General features: G+C 45.7%; 1 protein-coding gene across 4 annotated transcripts in view; it reads left to right on the top strand.

Annotated features, from left to right (window-relative positions):
* Window positions 1-5474: 5474 nt before the first annotated feature.
* The window catches only part of LRRC20 (leucine rich repeat containing 20), a 155114-nt gene continuing 142048 nt past the window's right edge, over window positions 5475-18540 (top strand). Inside the window, exons 1-2 of one of the 4 annotated variants that reach the window (XM_081955844.1) lie at window positions 5475-5754; window positions 18092-18218. In XM_081955844.1, coding sequence (XP_081811970.1) covers window positions 18119-18218 — 100 coding nt within the window. In that variant the 5' untranslated portion in view covers window positions 5475-5754; window positions 18092-18118. Of the gene's footprint in view, window positions 5755-5943; window positions 5999-7378; window positions 7398-16548; window positions 16563-18091; window positions 18219-18540 lie in introns of those variants that run through there. The other 3 variants (XM_081955845.1, XM_081955846.1, XM_081955847.1) reach the window with 3 other exon arrangements.

Genomic DNA, 18540 nt, shown 5'->3' with positions numbered 1-18540 from the left:
AATCTGACCGAACACAGGTAAGAGCCTATTTGCGGACTTACCTTGTGGCAATAAGAGCGGCCAAACGTAGACACTGTGCTGCTCTTATTGCGTCCGCGGATAACCGCCCTGCTGCCCTGTTTAGGGTGACCCGCTCCCTTTTATCGCAGGGGGCGCGGGAGACACCCTTACAGGGTAGAGCAGAGGAGTTTGGAGAATATCTTCAGGACAAAATCGATCAGATCCGGAACGGGTGGGCCTCCATCAGTGGACCAGACGAGCTGCCAACAGCGAGTCTTGAGAGACCATTCTGGGAGGAGTTTGACTCTGTTGCCCCCGAAGATTTGGACAGGTTGCGTGGATGGCTGCGACCTACCACATGTTTAACGGACCCGTGCCCCTCCTGGCTGGTACTGGCAGCCTGGGAGGTGACACGAGGCTGGCTCCTGGGCCTGGTGAACGCCTCATTGGGTGAGGGATACTTACCTACCGCCTTGAAAGAGGCGGTGGTGAGACCCTTGCTCAAGAGACCTTCGCTCGACCCAATGGAGCTAGCTAATTATCGTCCAGTCTCCAACCTCCCCTTTTTGGCAAAGGTTGTTGAGAATGTGGTGGCGCAACAATTTCCACGACACCTAGACGAATCCGACTATCTAGACCCACGCCAGTCCGGCTTCCGACCCGGGCACAGCACTGAGACAGCCTTGGTCGCGTTGGTTGATGATCTCTGGAGGGCCAGAGATAGGGGTTGTTCCTCTATCCTGGTCCTATTAGACCTCTCGGCGGCTTTTGATACCATCGACCATGGTATCCTATTGCGCCGGTTGGAGGGGATGGGAGTCGGAGGCACCGTTCTGCGGTGGTTCGGCTCCTACCTCTCCGACCGGAAGCAATGTGTGTTGACAGGGGGGCAGAGGTCGTCCCTGAGGCCACTCACTTGTGGGGTGCCACAGGGGTCGGTCCTCTCGCCTCTCCTGTTCAACGCATATGTGAAGCCGCTGGGCGAGATCATCCGTGGTTTTGGGGTTGAGTACCATCTTTACGCTGATGATACTCAGCTGTATATTTCAACCCCAAACCACCCCAACGAGGCTGTCGAAGTGATGTCCCGGTGTTTGGAAGCCGTCGGGGTCTGGATGGGGGACAACAGACTCAAACTCAACCCCTCCAAGACTGAGTGGCTGTGGGTACCGGCGCCTCGGTTCAGCCAGCTGACCCCATCGCTGGCCATAGGGGGCGAACAGCTGTCCCCTGTGGAGCGGGCGCGCAATTTGGGCGTCCTCCTCGATGCCCGGCTGTCAATGGAGGACCATGTGGCAGCCGTGGCAAGGGGGGCGTTCCACCAGGTTCGCCTGGTGCGCCAATTGCGCCCCCTACTGGACCGGAATGCCCTGCGCACGGTCACTCATGCGCTGGTGACGTCTCGCCTGGACTACTGCAATGCTCTCTACATGGGGCTTCCCTTGGGACGCATCCGGAGACTGCAGCTAGTTCAGAACGCAGCCGCGCGGGTTATTATGGGAAGTACTCGTTACTCCCACGTAATACCTCTCCTGCGCGAGCTGCACTGGCTACCTGTGGCCTTTCGGGTGTGTTTCAAGGTACTGATTACCATCTTTAAAGCGCTCCATGGCATAGGACCTAGGTATCTGCAGGATCGCATCCTACCACACACGTCCCTGCGACCTATCCGCTCACACAGAGAGGGGCTCCTCCTGGTGCCGTCTGCTAGGCAATGCCAGCGGGCGACACCTAGGAGTAGATCCTTCTCTGTGATGGGCCCAACCCTCTGGAATGACCTCCCCCCAGACATTCGAACTACCACCGACCTCCGTTCCTTCCGGCAAAAGTTAAAGACTCACCTATTTCAATCAGCTGGCCTGGCACTTTCTTAGTTTTACCTCCCGGGGATTTATTCATTTTAATTGGGTTTGGGGTTTTAATAAGCTTTTAATGTATTATATTTATTATTCTATATACAGTCTTACAACCTCCTTCACCTACGTATTTAATTATTTAACTGTTTTATGTATGTATTTTATAACGCATTTTAATGACTGTACACCGCCCCGAGTCCCTTTCGGGAGAGGGGGCGGTCTATAAATATGAATAATAAATAAATAAATAAAATAAAATAAGTTTAAATAGCTGAACTATGGCTAGTGGTTGGAGATACAGATAGAAGTGAAGGGGAGGATTTCTCACTAAAAAGTAATGAATTCCTTTTTACTATGGCTTTTTAATAATGCTAGTGAGGCAGTCCTTGTTGATTTTTAAAACTTTATTTCAATATTTGCTTTTTTCATCATATTTCAATATTTAAGGGGGAGAGGGAAGAAATATAGTATCTGACAGCTTTATCAAAGTATCAAGAAAATGGACATGATAATCCCATAGAATATGCTTACGTTTGCCCTTGAAATGCATTTGTTGACAGTTGTTCCAGCTTGTTCAATACTGTCTTATTGCAGCAGCTCAAATTAAAGGATAAGCATGCAGCATCTGGTTGACTTGTCTGGGCTCAGAAATCAAGCATGACTGGATTACTTAAGTGTAACACTTGTTAAGAAATCACAGGGCTGTTGGCCAGGGTGAAAGTCAAAACAGCTTCCTAGGAGGAGCAAGTAGCAAATCATTTATATGTTCTTGCCTAGAAAACTACATGCATGAACCATGAAATTTGAGCCCCGAGGAGACTTTTATCTTTTATGCAAATATTTGGTGCCACAAAATTGCTTACAAGTAATCCTCAGCATATGACTACAATTGGGAGAATTTCTATTGCTAAGCAAGACAGTTAAAAAACTGTGTCCCGTTTTATGACCTATTTTAGTGTAGTTAAGTAAATCACTGCAGGTAAGTAAATCATGCAGTTGTTAAATGAACCCAGCTTCCCCCAATTACTTTGTCAGAATGCTGAAAGTCCTGTAAATGCATGGCGATTGCAAAACCCTGACAAAACCCTGACTTTTGATCATATGATGGTGGGGATACTGCAACAGTCTTAAATGTGAGGACTATCATAGTTGCCTGCCACTGTAGCACTGGTGAATAAACAAATGGTTGTAAATTGTAAATTACTTTCTCTTTCAGCTGCAACTGCTTCCAAAGTCACTCCTGTACTACATGAAAAAAGATACTTTGCTTATGATCTGTGAACTCCCAGGAAAAAGGAAGAGGGACAAGACTTCAGCAACCTAAATATAAAGGAATTTATCTCTGAATTGAAATGAGATAAGAAAAGGAAACCAACAAACTTTTCCCAGCCTAATTGATGGAAGGGACCTTCCTCTTAGTAACAGTCAGCAGAGGTCCAAATATTTCAGCAGATGTTTGTTCAAGGTGGAACAAGAACCCAGTCTGGGCTGCTTAGCTAATTTTTATTTATATATTTATCAATAAATATGTGTGTGTGTGTGTATTTGTGCTGATAAATAATATTTGGGCATACCAGGGGTTGTAACACAAATATATATATATACACACATACACACACACACCTCCTCCCATTTCATGTGATGTGACTATGGTTAGTGTATAATGAATTTCTCTAATATTAGCTACAGAGATACATTTGCGATGGTGGTGATGATGAGGATAAGGATGTTGTTATCCATTAAATCATATCTGACTCTTGGTGATTCTTTGGGCTAGGTCTCTCCACATTTTCCAATCTTGCACGGTTTCTCTATGCTCTGGCTGGTGGTAGTTTTGATGATGACCAGCCATCCTGTTCTTTAACGGCCTGGTTGCCTTTTACCACTAACTCTTCCAAACATAATTGCTTTCTCCAGTGAATTCTCCTGCATGACATGCCCAAAGTAAGTGAGAAGGTGATACATTTGCACCAGCTTGCAAAATTCATCACTGCATCAGCTAATAGTTAACCCAGAAATGGAGCTATTAACTAGGAGGGAATGAACTGTATTCTTCAGGAACTCTGCTGGGCTTTGGGGAGGGGGGGGAATAAACACCCTCCCTCTCAAGGTCTAAGTAGTGAAAAGAAGGGCTAGGAGTGACATGATAGGAATATTCCAATATTTGAGGGGCTGCCACAGGGAAGACAGGGTCAACCTATTCTCCAAAGCACATGAAGGTAGGACAAGAAGCAATGGATGTGTAGGAAGTTAAAACCCACCCCCCTCCTAGAAAAATGAAATATCCTGGGAAATATTGAAAAGGTAGAATATTATATTTCCCTGGATAAGAAATGGAGAAACACGTTTTAGGTAGGAAACAGACTCCCTCTTAATAGCCCCCACCTTTGTCAATGGGCCATTAAAATGCCTGAGCCAGTCTATTCTACATAGCAAAGGTAGGATTAACCCTCTACAGAAACTCACCACAAGGCACCTGGGAAAATTACATCAGCCAGCAAGGCAACCAAACTTGGACTCAAAGCACAGCCTACAGAGTTGCCCCTGCATGGTCGCATGGGAGTCTGACAGCCAATCAGAATACAAGCTCAACATCAGTGGCCAGAGAGGGCATAAACACCCAGGCACTTTCAGCATTTCAGCCTCTTTTTCTTCTTCACCCAACATCTGGAAGCACATGATCCCCCTTTTCTGTTCAGGAATTCAAGCTATGTGATCCTGTCCACCATTAAAACATCTTTCCAAGTAGCCTCCATGTTTCCAGTGTCTTTTTCCCCACTTGGAACTGAACCCAGAAGGACATTCCTTCCACAGATGGAAACTAATCAAGGACAGAACCAACCTAAAACTAAGGAAAATTTCCCTGATAGTAAGAACTATTAACCGATGGAACAGTTTGCCTTCAGAATTTGTGGGTGCTCCATCAGTGGAGATTTTAAAGAAGAGATATGACAACCATTTGTATGGAATAGTATAGGGTTTCCTGTTTGAGCAGGACTAGACGACCTTCAACTCTGTTATTCTGCTAAACTAAAAACTAAACTAAACTAACTAACTAAGCATATACAGTATTTATAGACCATTGGCTCTTTTCTGGAAAAGGGAAGTATGCACATGGAAACGATTTCCCTGTCTATGGAGATTCTCCGTCCCGGTTGTCCCAAAGGTGCTTTTTTCAAGAGGCAACTGGACTTTCTGGTTTTCCTTTGAAGACATTTCGCTTCTCATCCAAGCAGCTTCTTCAGTTCTGAGTCAGAACTGAAGAAGCTGCTTGGCTGAGAAGCAAAACGTCTTCAAAGAAAAACCAGAAAGTCCAGTTGCCGCTTCAAAAAAAAAGCACCTTGGGGCTAAGAGTGTTTGACTGCATCGTTTTTTTTCTGTTGATCATGTCCTGGAAGTGAAACCGACCTCCTCAGTGCCTAAATTCCTTAATTTACTTGCAGGAAGTTGTGTTGTTGTAACTATACTGCAAAAGACAAACACCAGCAAACCGAACTCAGCTGTCACTTCTCAGTCTCTGCCTTGACAAGAGATTTAAAAAGGGCGTTGCCGTTACTTTCTCTTGAAAGATGCCTTTTCATTTCAATTCCCTTCCCGCGCAACCGCGCAGAAAAGAGCCTCCACGAACACCCACGAGAGAGGGCGCTCGTTCTGCCTGGCTTCGCTTCGCTTCCCCGGCTTCAGCGCTTGATGATTGGTCCCGGCCTTCGGGGCTGTTCTCCGTCCGGCTGGTCGGGAGAGCTTTTCCATTCCCTCCCCACCCCCGCGGTGCATTTAAGCGGAGGCCCAGCTGCTCCCGTCCTTCTCCATGGCCGCGGGAGGCGAGCCAAGAGCCTCACCGGTGCGCCACGCTCCAGCAACCGCCCGAGAGGGAAGGAAACCTGGCTGTGCCTTTGCGGTAAGCGTGGAAAAGCGACGGGGCAGGTGGGCGAAAGCAAAGACCCCCGCAGCCTTCATTGCGCTTCGGAGAGCCTTGCCTTCGGAGGGCAGAGGATGGAGGCTTGTCCCTCCCCCCGCGCAGAAACTGCCGGTTGCAACCGGATAAAGCGCAACCAGAGCGCACAATGGATCTGCCTTCCCGGAGATAGGGAACGAGAGGGTGCGCGCACAACCCGAACTTCCGGGAGTGGTGTGAAGCGCTTGTGAGTTCCAGCACGTAACAACAGAGCGGCTGTGGTGTGTGCTGGTCCTTTGTGTGTATGTGGGGGTTTCCCCCTGCGGATGGCTGGTCTTCTGTTCGGGCTGGCTGCGCTGAGCGAGGATGTTTAACAGATGAACAAAGAGTTGGAAGGGACCTTGTAGGTCATCTAGTCCAACCCCGTCCCCACCCCCTCAAATGGTGCTGTTGGAAGAAATGTCCTTCTGGGTTCAGTTCCAAGTGGGGAAAAAGTCACTGGAAACATGAGTGCAGCTTGGAAAGATGATTGAATGGTGGCAGGATGACATAGATTGAGCTCCTGAACTGAAAAGGGGGATCACATCACACACTTCCAGAAGTTGGATGAAGAAAAGAGCGAGATGCTGAAAGTCCCTGGTTTTATGCCTTCTCTGGCCTTTGCTCATGTATTCTGATTGGTTGTCAGACTCCCATGGGGCCATGCATGTAGACTCTGTTTTGGGTCCGAATTTTGGTTGAGCATTATTCTTCCCGGGTGCCCTGTGGTGAGATGGGCAAAGGGCTAATATTATTATGCTTTAATCCCATCACCCTGGAGCTGAAGGGGGAGATCTTTGTTATGTAGAATAGACTGGCTCAGGCCTTTAAATGGCCCATTGACAAAGGTGGGGGCTATTAAGAGTGAGTCTGTTTCCTGCCTAAAAACATGTTTCTCCATTTCTTATCAGGGAAATATAATACCCTGCCTTTTCAATATTTCCCAGGATATTTCATTTTTCTAGGAGAGGGGTGGGTTTTTGCTTTCTACAGTGCAAACAGGGGTGGGTTCCTGCTAGTTCTAACCTCTTCTATAGAAGCGTTTCCACAAATCTACAGTGCCATTTAGAACCGGTTCCAGCTCCCTCCCTCCGCCTGTCCGCACATCATCAAGATGAAGAGCGAGAGGAAGACTTCTGGGAGTTGAAAGTCCACAAGTCTTAAAGCTGTCAAGTTTGAACACCCCTGGGTTTCTTTTTCTAAAGGGTGAGGGGTGCAAGGGTCTTGTAACTTGACAGCTTTAAGACTTGCGTGCTTTAAATGCCAGAGTTTCTGAGCCAACGTTTTGGTTGCTAAGCAAGAGCGTTGTTAAGTGAGTTTCACCACATTTTACAAGTTGGCCATGCCCACCCAGTCACATGGCCAGCAAGCCACTCCCATCTGGTCACATGTCTGGCAAACCACTCCCACAAAGCAGGCCACACCTACAGAAGAGGTTCTAAAAAATTTTGAAGCCACCACTGAGTGCAAAGCATTCAGAATAAGTGCTTGGAGCTGTTAAAGCAGTTGCATCTTTGGGAGGTTCTGCCTATTGTGGTTAGCTTGTGTTTTACTCAATCCATTTTCTTCCTCTCTCCGACCACTAAGCCACAAAGGCATGGCAAAAGGTGGGACTCTTTTAACTGCAGACATAGAGGGGATTGGCTAAGTTTCTTTCAGTGCCCCATGCGAACATAGGTTGTGCTGAGATGTCTAGTATTCCACTGGATTTATTGATTTGAAGAAAAGGAGTTGAGCTAAAAATTTGTGGAATAATTGCATGTGGCTGGATTATGCCAGGGGTGTCAAACTTTCTTTCATTGTGGGCCGCATCAGAGTTGTATTTGACCTTTGGGGGGGCAAAGTAGGCATGGCCAGGTGAGTATGGCCCAGAGGTGGATTTCTGCTGGTTCACCCCGATCCGGGGTGAACCGGTAGTGGCCGTGGTGGGAGGCTCCGCCCACCCACCTGGATACTTCTGTGCATGCGCACACATGCACACAAGCGAACCGGTAGTAAAATAAATTGAAACCCATCACTGGATTGGCCAGCTCCACGTCACTCGTGTTGGGGGTGCCTGTTGTGGCCCAAGTGCTCTGCCAGCAAAAATGGGCCCTTGAGCGCTGTTTTTGGCTCCGACGGCCTCCTGCAACCCTCTGCCAGTAAAAATGGAGCTGGGGAGCACCTCACAGAGCCCTCCCAAGCTCTTTTCATTGGCAGACTCACCACAGAGTCTTCCCTTTTTCCAGGGCGATCCCATGGGCCAGATCTAAGCACCCTGTGCCCGCATCTGGCCCCTGGGCCTTGAATTTGACACTATGCTATAAAACAGCGATGGCGAACCTTTTTTGGCTCGCGTGCCATAAGTGGGGGGAGCACAGGGGGATCGTGTGCAGGCGTGCCGCACCCATAATGCAATGTGCGACCCCCCAGTGCGCATGCACGCACTACAGGTGTGACCCCCCCCATTTTTGCATGCTTTTTTTGCCCTCCCCAGGCTCCAGAGGCTTTATAGGAGCATGGGAGGGCAAAAACAGCCTCCCCTGTTCCCCCGGAAGCCCTCCGGAGGCTTCAGGAACCTTTAGGAGGCTTCCCTGAAGCCTCCAAAGCACTTCCGGTTTGCTCGGAGGGTCGTTTTAAGCGCTCCGAAGGCTTCAGGGACCTTCAAGAGGCTTCCTTGAAGCCTTCAGAGCGCTCAAAATGACCGTTCGAGCAAACCGGAAGTCCGCTCCTGAACTTCCGGTTTGCCCGTAGGGCCAATTTTTTGCGCTCCAGAGGCTTCAGGGAAGCTCATGAAGCCTCCCGAGGGCCTCCGGTGGGGGGGGGCAGGGGAGGCTCTTTTCGCCCTCCCCAGGCTCCTATAAAGGCTCTGGAGCCTGGGGAGGGCGAAAAATGGCTTTATAAAAGGGTGAACTCAGCTGGCCAGCACACCCATGCGCGCTGGCCAGCTGACAGGGCAGCACCTCGCTTGCCCTGACAAATGGCTCCTCGTGCCACCTGTGGCACACGTGCCATAGGTTCGCCATCACTGCTATAAAATATGGTCTATTAACTGCAGGTAGTCCTCAATTTGCAACAGTTTATGTAGCGGCCGTTCAAAGTAACAGCGGCACTGAAAAAGTGACATGACCATTTTTTCACATTTACTACCGTTGCAGCATCCCCATGGTCATGGGATCAAAGTTTAGACACTTGGCAATTGACTCATGGTTGCAGCGTCCCAGTGCCATACCTTTTGCAACCTTCTGACAAGCAAAACCAATGGTGAAGACAGATTCATTTAACAACTGTGTTAATAACAACTCCATTGATTCACTTAACAACTGTGGTAAGAAAGCTTGTAAAATGGGCCAAACCTCACTTAACAAATGTCTCAGCAACAGAAATTTTGGGCTCAATTGTGGTGGTAAGTTGAGGACTACCTGTACACCCTAGTTTAGCATAGGATCAACCCTCTGTGACATCATGCTATTGTGTTCAATGAAGCTGGATCAGTGGTGGGTTTTAATTTATTTTACTAATGGTTTGCTCATGCGCGCTTGCGCGCGTGCATGACTCTTCTATGGATGCGCAGAAGCATCCGGGTGGGTGGGCGGAGTTTCTTGCTGCCGTCACTACTGGTTCGCCCGATCCAGGACTAACCGGCAGACACTCACCTCTGAGCTGGATGCTGTTCACTTTTGGCAGCCAACCTAGACAACTTGAAAATGTGTGGACTTCAACTCCCACAATTCCCCAGCCAGCTAGGGGATTCTGGGAATTGAAATCCGCATGTCTTCAAGTTGCAAAGGCTAGGAAACACTGAATGATGACATATGAAACTCAATTGTTGTGGTTGTCCAGATATATTTGGAGAACGCACAATAATGGATGAGTCATGCTTCCTACAAGAAGGTTGATTCAGAAGATAGAACAACTGTTTGGACTACAGTAGATGCTTTTTTCCCAATTCTAAATGCACATTTGCTTTTTCCAACCACTAGAAGGCAGTAAAAATATACAAAAAAACTTTTGTGCCCTAAAGTGTTTGCCTGGCAATAACACAGCTCAATCATTATTTATACCAATATCCATGAATTAATCTGGTCCACTTTTGCCACCTCTACCCTGTTTCCCCCAAAATAAGACCTCCCCGGATAATAAGCCCGATTGGGGTTTTGATCCCATGCACTAAAATAAGCCCTCCCTGAAAATATTGCAACGCAGCAGCAGCCATGAGGTGACCACGCTCACTGCCTCCTGCATCTCAAAAATAATAAGACTTCCCCGAAAATAAGGCCAAGTGCTTATTTTGGGGGTCAAAAGTAAATAAGACCCTGTCTTATTTTTGGGGAAACATGATAATTCTGCAAACTAATTAAACAATACTGGTTCAAAATAAACATCTTTGTAGGATCTCTCTGTAAACTGAATGCAGTCCTTTCACACACAAAAAGTACAAAGTTAGATTGGCCTTTGTATAAATGTTGAAAACCATTGTGTCAACGCCTAAGGCGTTTCCATGACTACTATCATGGAATTAATTAGGGAAACTCTTGGAACCTTCACACATAGATGGCAATATTAGAACAAGACTACGCCGTTTCGATAGAAGATCAGTAACTACACATCTCTTAAGCCTCTGCTGTGCTGAATAGTACTGTAACAAGGGTAAAAGGTTTATTTAATCTGGCCATAAAGTGCAGGACTTCTGAAAACAGAAAATTCTTTTTTCCCTTTGTCATTATGGGATACTGAGTGTAGATTAATGAGGGGGGGGAGTGAATTTCAACCACTGTAGAATCAGGCTGCAGCATAACAAAATTGACAAAAGTGAAGGGTGTTATGTTCTGGGTGAAGAATGGAGGCAAGGCCTGAGTGACTTCTAACAGCTCCTTATTCAGTACTGCCTGTGAGGGAACTGTTTCTCCCTGGCTGACACAGCTCTTTTTATAGGGAAGCTGATCAGCCCACAACCAATCAGGAGAGAGTATTTTCCCGCCCTAACAGAGGACCAGACTGAGAACTTCAACTGACAACTATGCACAATGCGTAACGGGGGGTGGGTGGGGGGCTGAATACTTTCTGAATGCACCGTATGTACAGTGGGGCAAAAAAGTATTTAGTCAACCACCAATTGTGCAAGTTCTCCCACTTAAAAAGATGAGAGAGGCCTGTAATTGGCATCATAGGTAGACCTCAACTGTGAGAGACAAAATGTAAAAAAAAAGACCAAACAATCACATTGGCTGATTTGGAAATAATTTATTTGCAAATTATGGTGGAAAATAAGTATTTGGTCACCTACAAACAAGCAAGATTTCTGGCTCTCACAGACCTGTACCTTCTTCTTTAGGAGGCTCCTCTGTCCTGCACTCATTACCTGTATCAATGGCACCCGTTCGAACTTGTCATCAGTATAAAAGACACCTGTCCACAACCTCAAACAGTCACACTCCAAACTCCACTATGGTGGAGACCAAAGAGCTGTCAAAGGACACCAGAAACAAAATTGTAGACCTGCACCAGGCTGGGAAGACTGAACCTGCAATAGGCAAGCAGCTTGGTGTGAACAAATCAACTGTGGGAGCAATAATTAGAAAATGGAAGACATACAAGACCACTGATAATCTCCCTCGATCTGGGGCTCCAGGCAAGATCTCACCCCGTGGGCTCAAAATGATCCCAAGAACGGTGAGCAAAAATCCCAGGATCACACGGGGGGACCTAGTGAATGACCTGCAGAGAGCTGGGACCAACGTAACAAAGGCTGGGACCATCAGTAACACACTACGCCGCCAGGGACTCAGATCCTGCAGTGCCAGACGTGTCCCCCTGCTTAAGTCAGTCCATGTCCGGGCCCATCTGAAGTTTGCTAGAGAGCATTTGAATGATCCAGAAGAGGATTGGGAGAATGTCATATGGTCAGATGAAACCAAAATACAACTGTTTGGTAGAAACACAACTCGTCATGTTTGGAGGAGAGAGAATGCTGAGTTGCATCCAAAGAACACCATACCTACTGTGAAGCACGGGGGTGGCAACATCATGCTTTGGGGCTGTTTTTCTGCAAAGGGACTAGGACGACTGATCCGTGTACAGGACAGAATGAATGGGGCCATGCATTGTGAGATTTTGAGTGCAAACCTCCTTCCATCAGCAAGGGCATTGAAGATGAAACGTGGCTGGGTCTTTTAACATGACAATGATTCCAAACATACTGCCCGGGCAATGAAGGAGTGGCTTCGTAAGAAGGTCCTGGAGTGGCCTAGCCAGTCTCCAGATCTCAACCCCATAGAAAACCTTTGGAGGGAGTTGAAAGTCCGTGTTGCCCAGCGATAGCCCCAAAACATCACTGCTTTAGAGGAGATCTGCATGGAGGAATGGGCCAACATACCAGCAACAGTGTGTGCCAACCTTGTGAAGACTTACAGAAAACGTTTGACCTCTGTCATTGCCAACAAAGGATATATAACGAAATATTGAGATGAACTTTTGATACTGACCAAATACTTATTTTCCAGTATAATTTGCAAATAAATTATTTCCAAATCAGCCAATGTGATTGTTTGGTCTTTTTTTTACATTTTGTCTCTCACAGTTGAGGTCTACCTATGATTTAATTTAATTTAATTTAATTTAATGCTTCTAGACCGCCCCCTCTCCCGAAAGGGACTCGGGGCGGTGTACAGTTCATACAAAATATATCAGATACAATAAAATTAAGTATGTACAGTTGACAGTTGACATGGAGGAGGTTAGCATGACATTAAAAGAACTGTACAAAGCAGATTAAAATAAGTTCAAACCCCTAAAAACAAATACAGTGAATTAAAAAACCCCTAAAATAACCAGATATAGTGCGTTTGCCAGGAGGGACAGTTGAATTATGCCAGGCCTGCTAATCGGAACAGGTGGGTCTTCAGTTTTTGCCGGAAGGAGCGGAGGTCAGAAGTAGTTCTAATGTCGGGGGGGAGGTCATTCCAGAGGGTTGGGCCCATCACAGAGAAGGCCCTACTCCTCGGTGTCGCCCGCCGGCATTGTCCAGTGGATGGCACCAGGAGAAGTCCCTCCCTATGTGAGCGTATTGGCCGCAGGGATGTATGTGGGAGGATGCGATCCCGCAAGTAACTAGGTCCCGTGCCATGGAGCGCTTTAAAGATGGTAATCAGCACCTTGAAACGCACCCGGAAAACCACAGGTAGCCAATGCAGCTCGCGCAGGAGAGGTATTACGTGGGAGTACCTCGTACTCCCCATCACAGCCCGCGCGGCTGCATTCTGAACTAACTGCAGTCTCCGGGCGCGTCCCAAGGGCAGCCCCATGTAGAGAGCGTTGCAGTAATCCAGGCGGGACGTCACCAGCGCATGAGTGACCGTGCGTAGGGCATCCCGGTCCAGTAGGGGGCGCAATTGGCGCACCAGGCGAACCTGGTGGAACGCCCCCCTTGCCACGGCCGCCACATGGTCATCCATTGACAGCCGGGCATCAAGGAGGACGCCCAAATTGCGCGCCCGTTCCACAGGGGGCAACTGCTCGCCCCCTATGGCCAGCGATGGAATCAGCTGGCTGAATCGAGGTGCCGGTAGCCACAGCCACTATGATGCCAATTACAGGCCTCTCTCATCTTTTTAAGTGGGAGAACTTGCACAATTGGTGGTTGACTAAATACTTTTTTGCCCCACTGTACATGCACAAATTGATCCGTTGGTACAATGTTGGTTGTCTCAGATTCAGACCCACAACTATGTTGTAGCTGATGACCTGGGCAAGTGCTTACGCTGCTCATTTTGTAGGTGGGCATGTCCTCCTAGCTTGCTCCAATGAATTTCACATCACTGGGCAGTGAAGTTCTATAGCAAAAAGCAAAAGAATTAACTAAAAATAGGAGGGAAGCAGAAACCCTTGTTTAAATCAGGGAGGTGTTTGAGAGAATTCAGATTTGACAGCTTTGAACAGGCCAGCCGTATATAGGTTTTTGGCTTCCATTTTAGGAGAATCAGCCAGAATTTTCGGAAATGACTCAGCTTTCACTCTGAAATAGTAGCTTCTGTTTTGTGGATCTGGATTGCCACAAGTATGTGAAGGTGATTCGTTGACTATTAGCTTATAAAAGGAGACCATCCTTTGGCCTTGGTTTCTGATTCTGGCTTGTTCATTTAAAAAAAAGAAGCAGCCAGAAATGCTGAATCACTTATCACCGTGACTAGTGTTATCTAAAGTTGTTGCCTTTTCACAGCCATTATGTGATTGGATCATATTTTACTTCCAATATCTATAAATGTTTAAGTGAAAGACATTAAAGATTAGGCTACTTTATCCTGGCCTTCTTAAAATCCAGATGAACTCTTTTTATTTTCTAAGTCTTTATTAAATGTCAACCAATTGTTTAACTGTAAATACAGGAAAGTGAATAAGGGGCGAAAAGGTGAGTCAAGGAAAAAGCAAAATTGGATAGTGAGGGGTGCAGAAAAAGAAAAGAAAAATACAGAAAAAGAATAACTTCCATCCTATAACTTCAGTACAATTAAAACTATAAAATATATTCATCTTGTCCTCTAAAATTAAGCATGCAAGTAATCCTTGACTTTTGACCAGAGTTGAATCCAAAATTTCTGTTGTTAAGCAAGACAGTTAAGTGAATTTTGCCCCAATTTAAGATCTTTCTTGCCACAGTTACTGAATCACTGCAGTTAGTAACACAGTTGTAAAGTGAATCTGGCTTCCTCATAGACTTCGTTTGTCAGAAGGTCCCAAAAGGTGATCATATCAGAGGTGGGTTGCCACCGGTTTGTACCGGTTCGGGCGAACCGGTAGTGGTATTTTGGCCTTGGTCGCAGAACCGGCAGTTTCTCCCTAAACCAGTTTACCGGTCGCTGCTGCCATTCCCAGCAAGTTTTTAAGTAATTTTTTCATGTTTTGCGCATGCGCAGAACAATTTACAGTCAACTGCGCATGTGCGAAGCAAACCAGCAGCAATGCCAGCAGCAACCCACCCCTGAATCATATTATCCTGGGACACTGCAACCATCATAAAAATGAACCAGTTGCCAAGCATCTGAATTTTGACCAAGTCACCATGGGGCTGCTGAAGCAGTTGTAAGCATGAAAAATGGTCATAAGCCACTTTTATCAGTGCTGTTGTAACTTCAAACCGTCACTAAATGAATAGTTGTAAGTTGAGCATTACCTGTAATACACAGTGCTTCGATAAATCAGGCCTGCAGCCATCTTTTCTTTTGGGTCTTTGGCTTGCCACACTTCCTATTATTCTGCTATGCATTTTCTATTGTGGAAAAATGGGAGGTGGGATTTTAAGGAGTTAGATGGTATGTAGCTACAACAAAATTATTTCTAGAAAGCCAAGGTCATCCTTTTGTCTCTGCACCTCTGCACCTGACTGGAACTGGATGGGTGGAACTGCCAGCATGGCGGTGGGAGATTGGACCATGTGATGGACTTGTGGGGGTGGGGGCAAGATCTTGAACTTTCAACTAGTTGGGGAAAACCGGGAAGCTTTCAGATTCGGGTTTTCCAAGATGTGCCAACATGGCTGTCTTAATAAATTGGAACTTTGAGCAATACTTTGCCTTGGACTCTGATTTACTTTTGGAAGTTATTTGGAACCCTGACACTATAATTCATTGTAATCATCAAATCCCAAAGTTAAAATTTCATTTCTTTCAGATTCAAGCAAATAATCCAAAAGTGGTTTCCAAGTGCAAGCAAAGCTAGATAAAGTATTTTATTTAATCAAAGTAGAATCTTACAAGTCTTAAAGTACAAGTCCTCCTGTCTCCTTTATACTCCCCAAATTTAGGGAGGGTCTTTTCTGAACCTCTTGCAGCACACAATATCCAGCTGAAGTTGGACTATCTCTTATCTGACCATTTCCATAACAGGTTCTGTTGGCCCAGTCTCTCAAGAGCTTCCCCACATATGTTTACAGACCTTTAATTCATTTGTAACTTTCTGACATCAAACTTTTTTTTATCCTTATACTGGATGTATTCCCGATTCTGGCAGCCAATTTTCATTTTTCTGCATCAGGGCTCAAATCTCTTGGAATCTTTTTTTCCACCACCACCACCACGGGTCCAAAACTCCTTGGACCAAAATGGCACAATGCACAGTTTTCCCAAGACTTGTAAAATGGCTGTTACAGGTTTCTAGTCCTCATGACTGCAATGAGTTTGTTAGGTCTCCATTTCGGGATTTGAATCTTTAAGGTTGGTTTGGCAGTCTAGAATCACAGATGGTTTTCTCAAGCGATTCTCTGTCTGTGACAAAGATGGCTGAGTTTGCCTCCTTTGCCGATTGCATTCTGGGAATATTTCCTTTTTTGTTTTTAAGGGTCTATATTGATTCTGTCACTGCCAGTCTTCAATTTTGCAGGCCTCCTTTCAGCTCTAACAGCCACTGGGCAAACTCTGAAGAATGGCCTCCAGGTTCCCCTTGTCGCTCTGGATTTCCTCCAGATCTTCTTCTAAGGCTTCCAACGATGCCCATTGTTGCTCAGCTTCCTGTACCAAGATTCCCAGCATCTGATTCAGAGCACCAGGTCCTGCCAGGCGCAGCCTCAAGCTTGCCATCTGGACCTTGCCCCCTCGGAGCACAGCCGCAGACTGATCCAAGTTTCTTAGTTTGGAGAGCAGATGCTTGAGGGCCGTTTAATCACCTTTTTGCTGTTTATTAAACTAATAAATTTTTAAACTTGTTGCAGGATCCAATCTGGGTTGGTCACCAGAACTTTTGTCTTCTGAGCTTTCGGAATCATGCTGGAGCCCATCTTCAGGGAACTTCTCTCTAGCAGAGTGTGTGCAGATTGGATCCTGCAATGGTATCCTTGGACGCTTACATTCATTTTCCTTCTTAAACTTGTATTTAAAACTTTGTTCATTAAGGATTGAAAGAAACTTACTTGGTGCTGTCAAATCTGTTGATCCAACAAGAAATTTCTGAAAGTGTTTAGAAAAGGAAGTGTGTGACTTTAGTATCCTTTCAAAACCTCTGACTGCTTCAGCAAGATGGCTATTTCCAGAGGTTTAAATCCACTGGAGACTGCTGTTTTGTGGTCTCCTCATGAGGAGCAACTGTCTGGATCACTTGTGGGTGATCTCAAGCCATCTTCTTATCTGTAGAGTTTCAAAGAGTCAGTCTTCTTGTTGGCTCTTCATTCTGCCATGATCATCATCTCACGGAGCTGTCTTCAGTCCTTCATTTCTTCCTCTAGAAGTTAAAAATTTGAATGAATGTTTGGTGGGAACTAAATGTTAGAGTTTTCTGTATCTCCTAAGCTTCTTGCTTGTCATTTTCTGAATTCTTGCCATATACAGTGGTACCTCAGTATTTGACTGCTTCAGAATCCATTACATTTGGTACTCGATGCATTTTGACACAAAAATGTTGTCCCAGTATTCTTTGTTTGTTTGGTACTCGATGCACTGCAAAAGGAAGTGGGGAACAGCTGCAGAGGGCGGACAGGAAGTCTGCCATGCTGTGAAGGTCACTGATATAAGAAAAGGGACAGATAGGAAGACCTTCCTGGCTGAAACAAAAGAGTCATGTGGTAAGTCACATGATTTGTTTGGTACTCATCCTCTTTAGTACTAGTCAGCCTCCCGGAACCAATTAAATACTGAGGTACCGCTATAGAGGAAATTGCATATTAAAGTGTATCTCCTAAAGTGAAAATTCATTTTAATAAGCAATCTGGGAAAAAAGAGATTTACAGTTAATAAATAAATCCTGATAAACAACAATAATCTCTATAAACAGAGGCTTAATACAGGGCTGTCAAACTCCTAGCCTGCAGGCCGGCTGCGTCATGCATTGGCCGTACCCACATCTGGTTTAGCGAAGGAGAAAAAAGTCCTGACACATGACGCCGCGCTGACGACATGATTCTGACACTCCTCCTCTAATACAAAAGCTTTTTCCAAATTTACTTTCTTTTGTTCCTGATGAAGAGCTGTGCTCCAAGATGCACTGTTTATTGAATTTGTTTCTCTATGAAAGTCCAGCTCATAGAAGCAACAACCCATTGATTCAGGTACTGTATGAATCTGTTAAACCAGGGGTGTCCAAACTTGGGAACTTTAAGACTTGTGGACTTCAACTCCCAGAATTCCCCATGCTGGCTGGAGAATTCTGGGATTTGAAGTCCGTAAGTCTTAAAGTTCCCAGTTTGGACATCCCTGTGTTAAACATTAGCAGGCCTCAGTAAATTTTAGGCACAAATTGTCTTATTTTTTTTCTTTCTTTCCAAAAAGCTGCTTTCTAACCCTTTGTGAGTTATTAGTACTGTGGAGCCTCTTTTGATTTTCTGTTTTTGTTTGCTTAGCTGTAGGACCATCCTTAAAGGATTTTCATGGTTGGGCACACCTGCACGGAGAAAAAAATGGGTGAAGCTGTTGCCAGAGTAGCTAAGAAGGTGAATGAAACAGTTGAAAATCAAGCAGATTCTCTTGGTAAGTTAATCACTGTTGGGTTTCCCCCCCCCCACCACCACCAGAATTTAGGATGTCATTACAGGTAGTCCTTGATTTACAAGCACAATAGAGTCCAAAATTTCTGGTGCTAAGGGAGATATTTGTTAAGTGAATTTTTGCCCCATTTAATGACCTTTCTTGCCACAATTGTTAAATGAATCACTGTCCTTAAGTTTATGGTCACTAAATGAACTGTTTCAAATCGGGGATTACTTGTATATATTAAACTAAAATCGGTGCTTTTCAAACTTGGAAACTAGCTGGGGAATTGTGGGAGCTGAAGATCACACATCTTAAAGTT

This window comes from Natrix helvetica (assembly GCF_964273705.1).
Source record: "Natrix helvetica genome assembly, chromosome: 5".
NCBI lineage: Eukaryota > Metazoa > Chordata > Lepidosauria > Squamata > Natricidae > Natrix > Natrix helvetica.
Note: the sequence above shows the minus strand (reverse complement) of the source record. Positions and strands in the feature narration are given on the sequence as shown.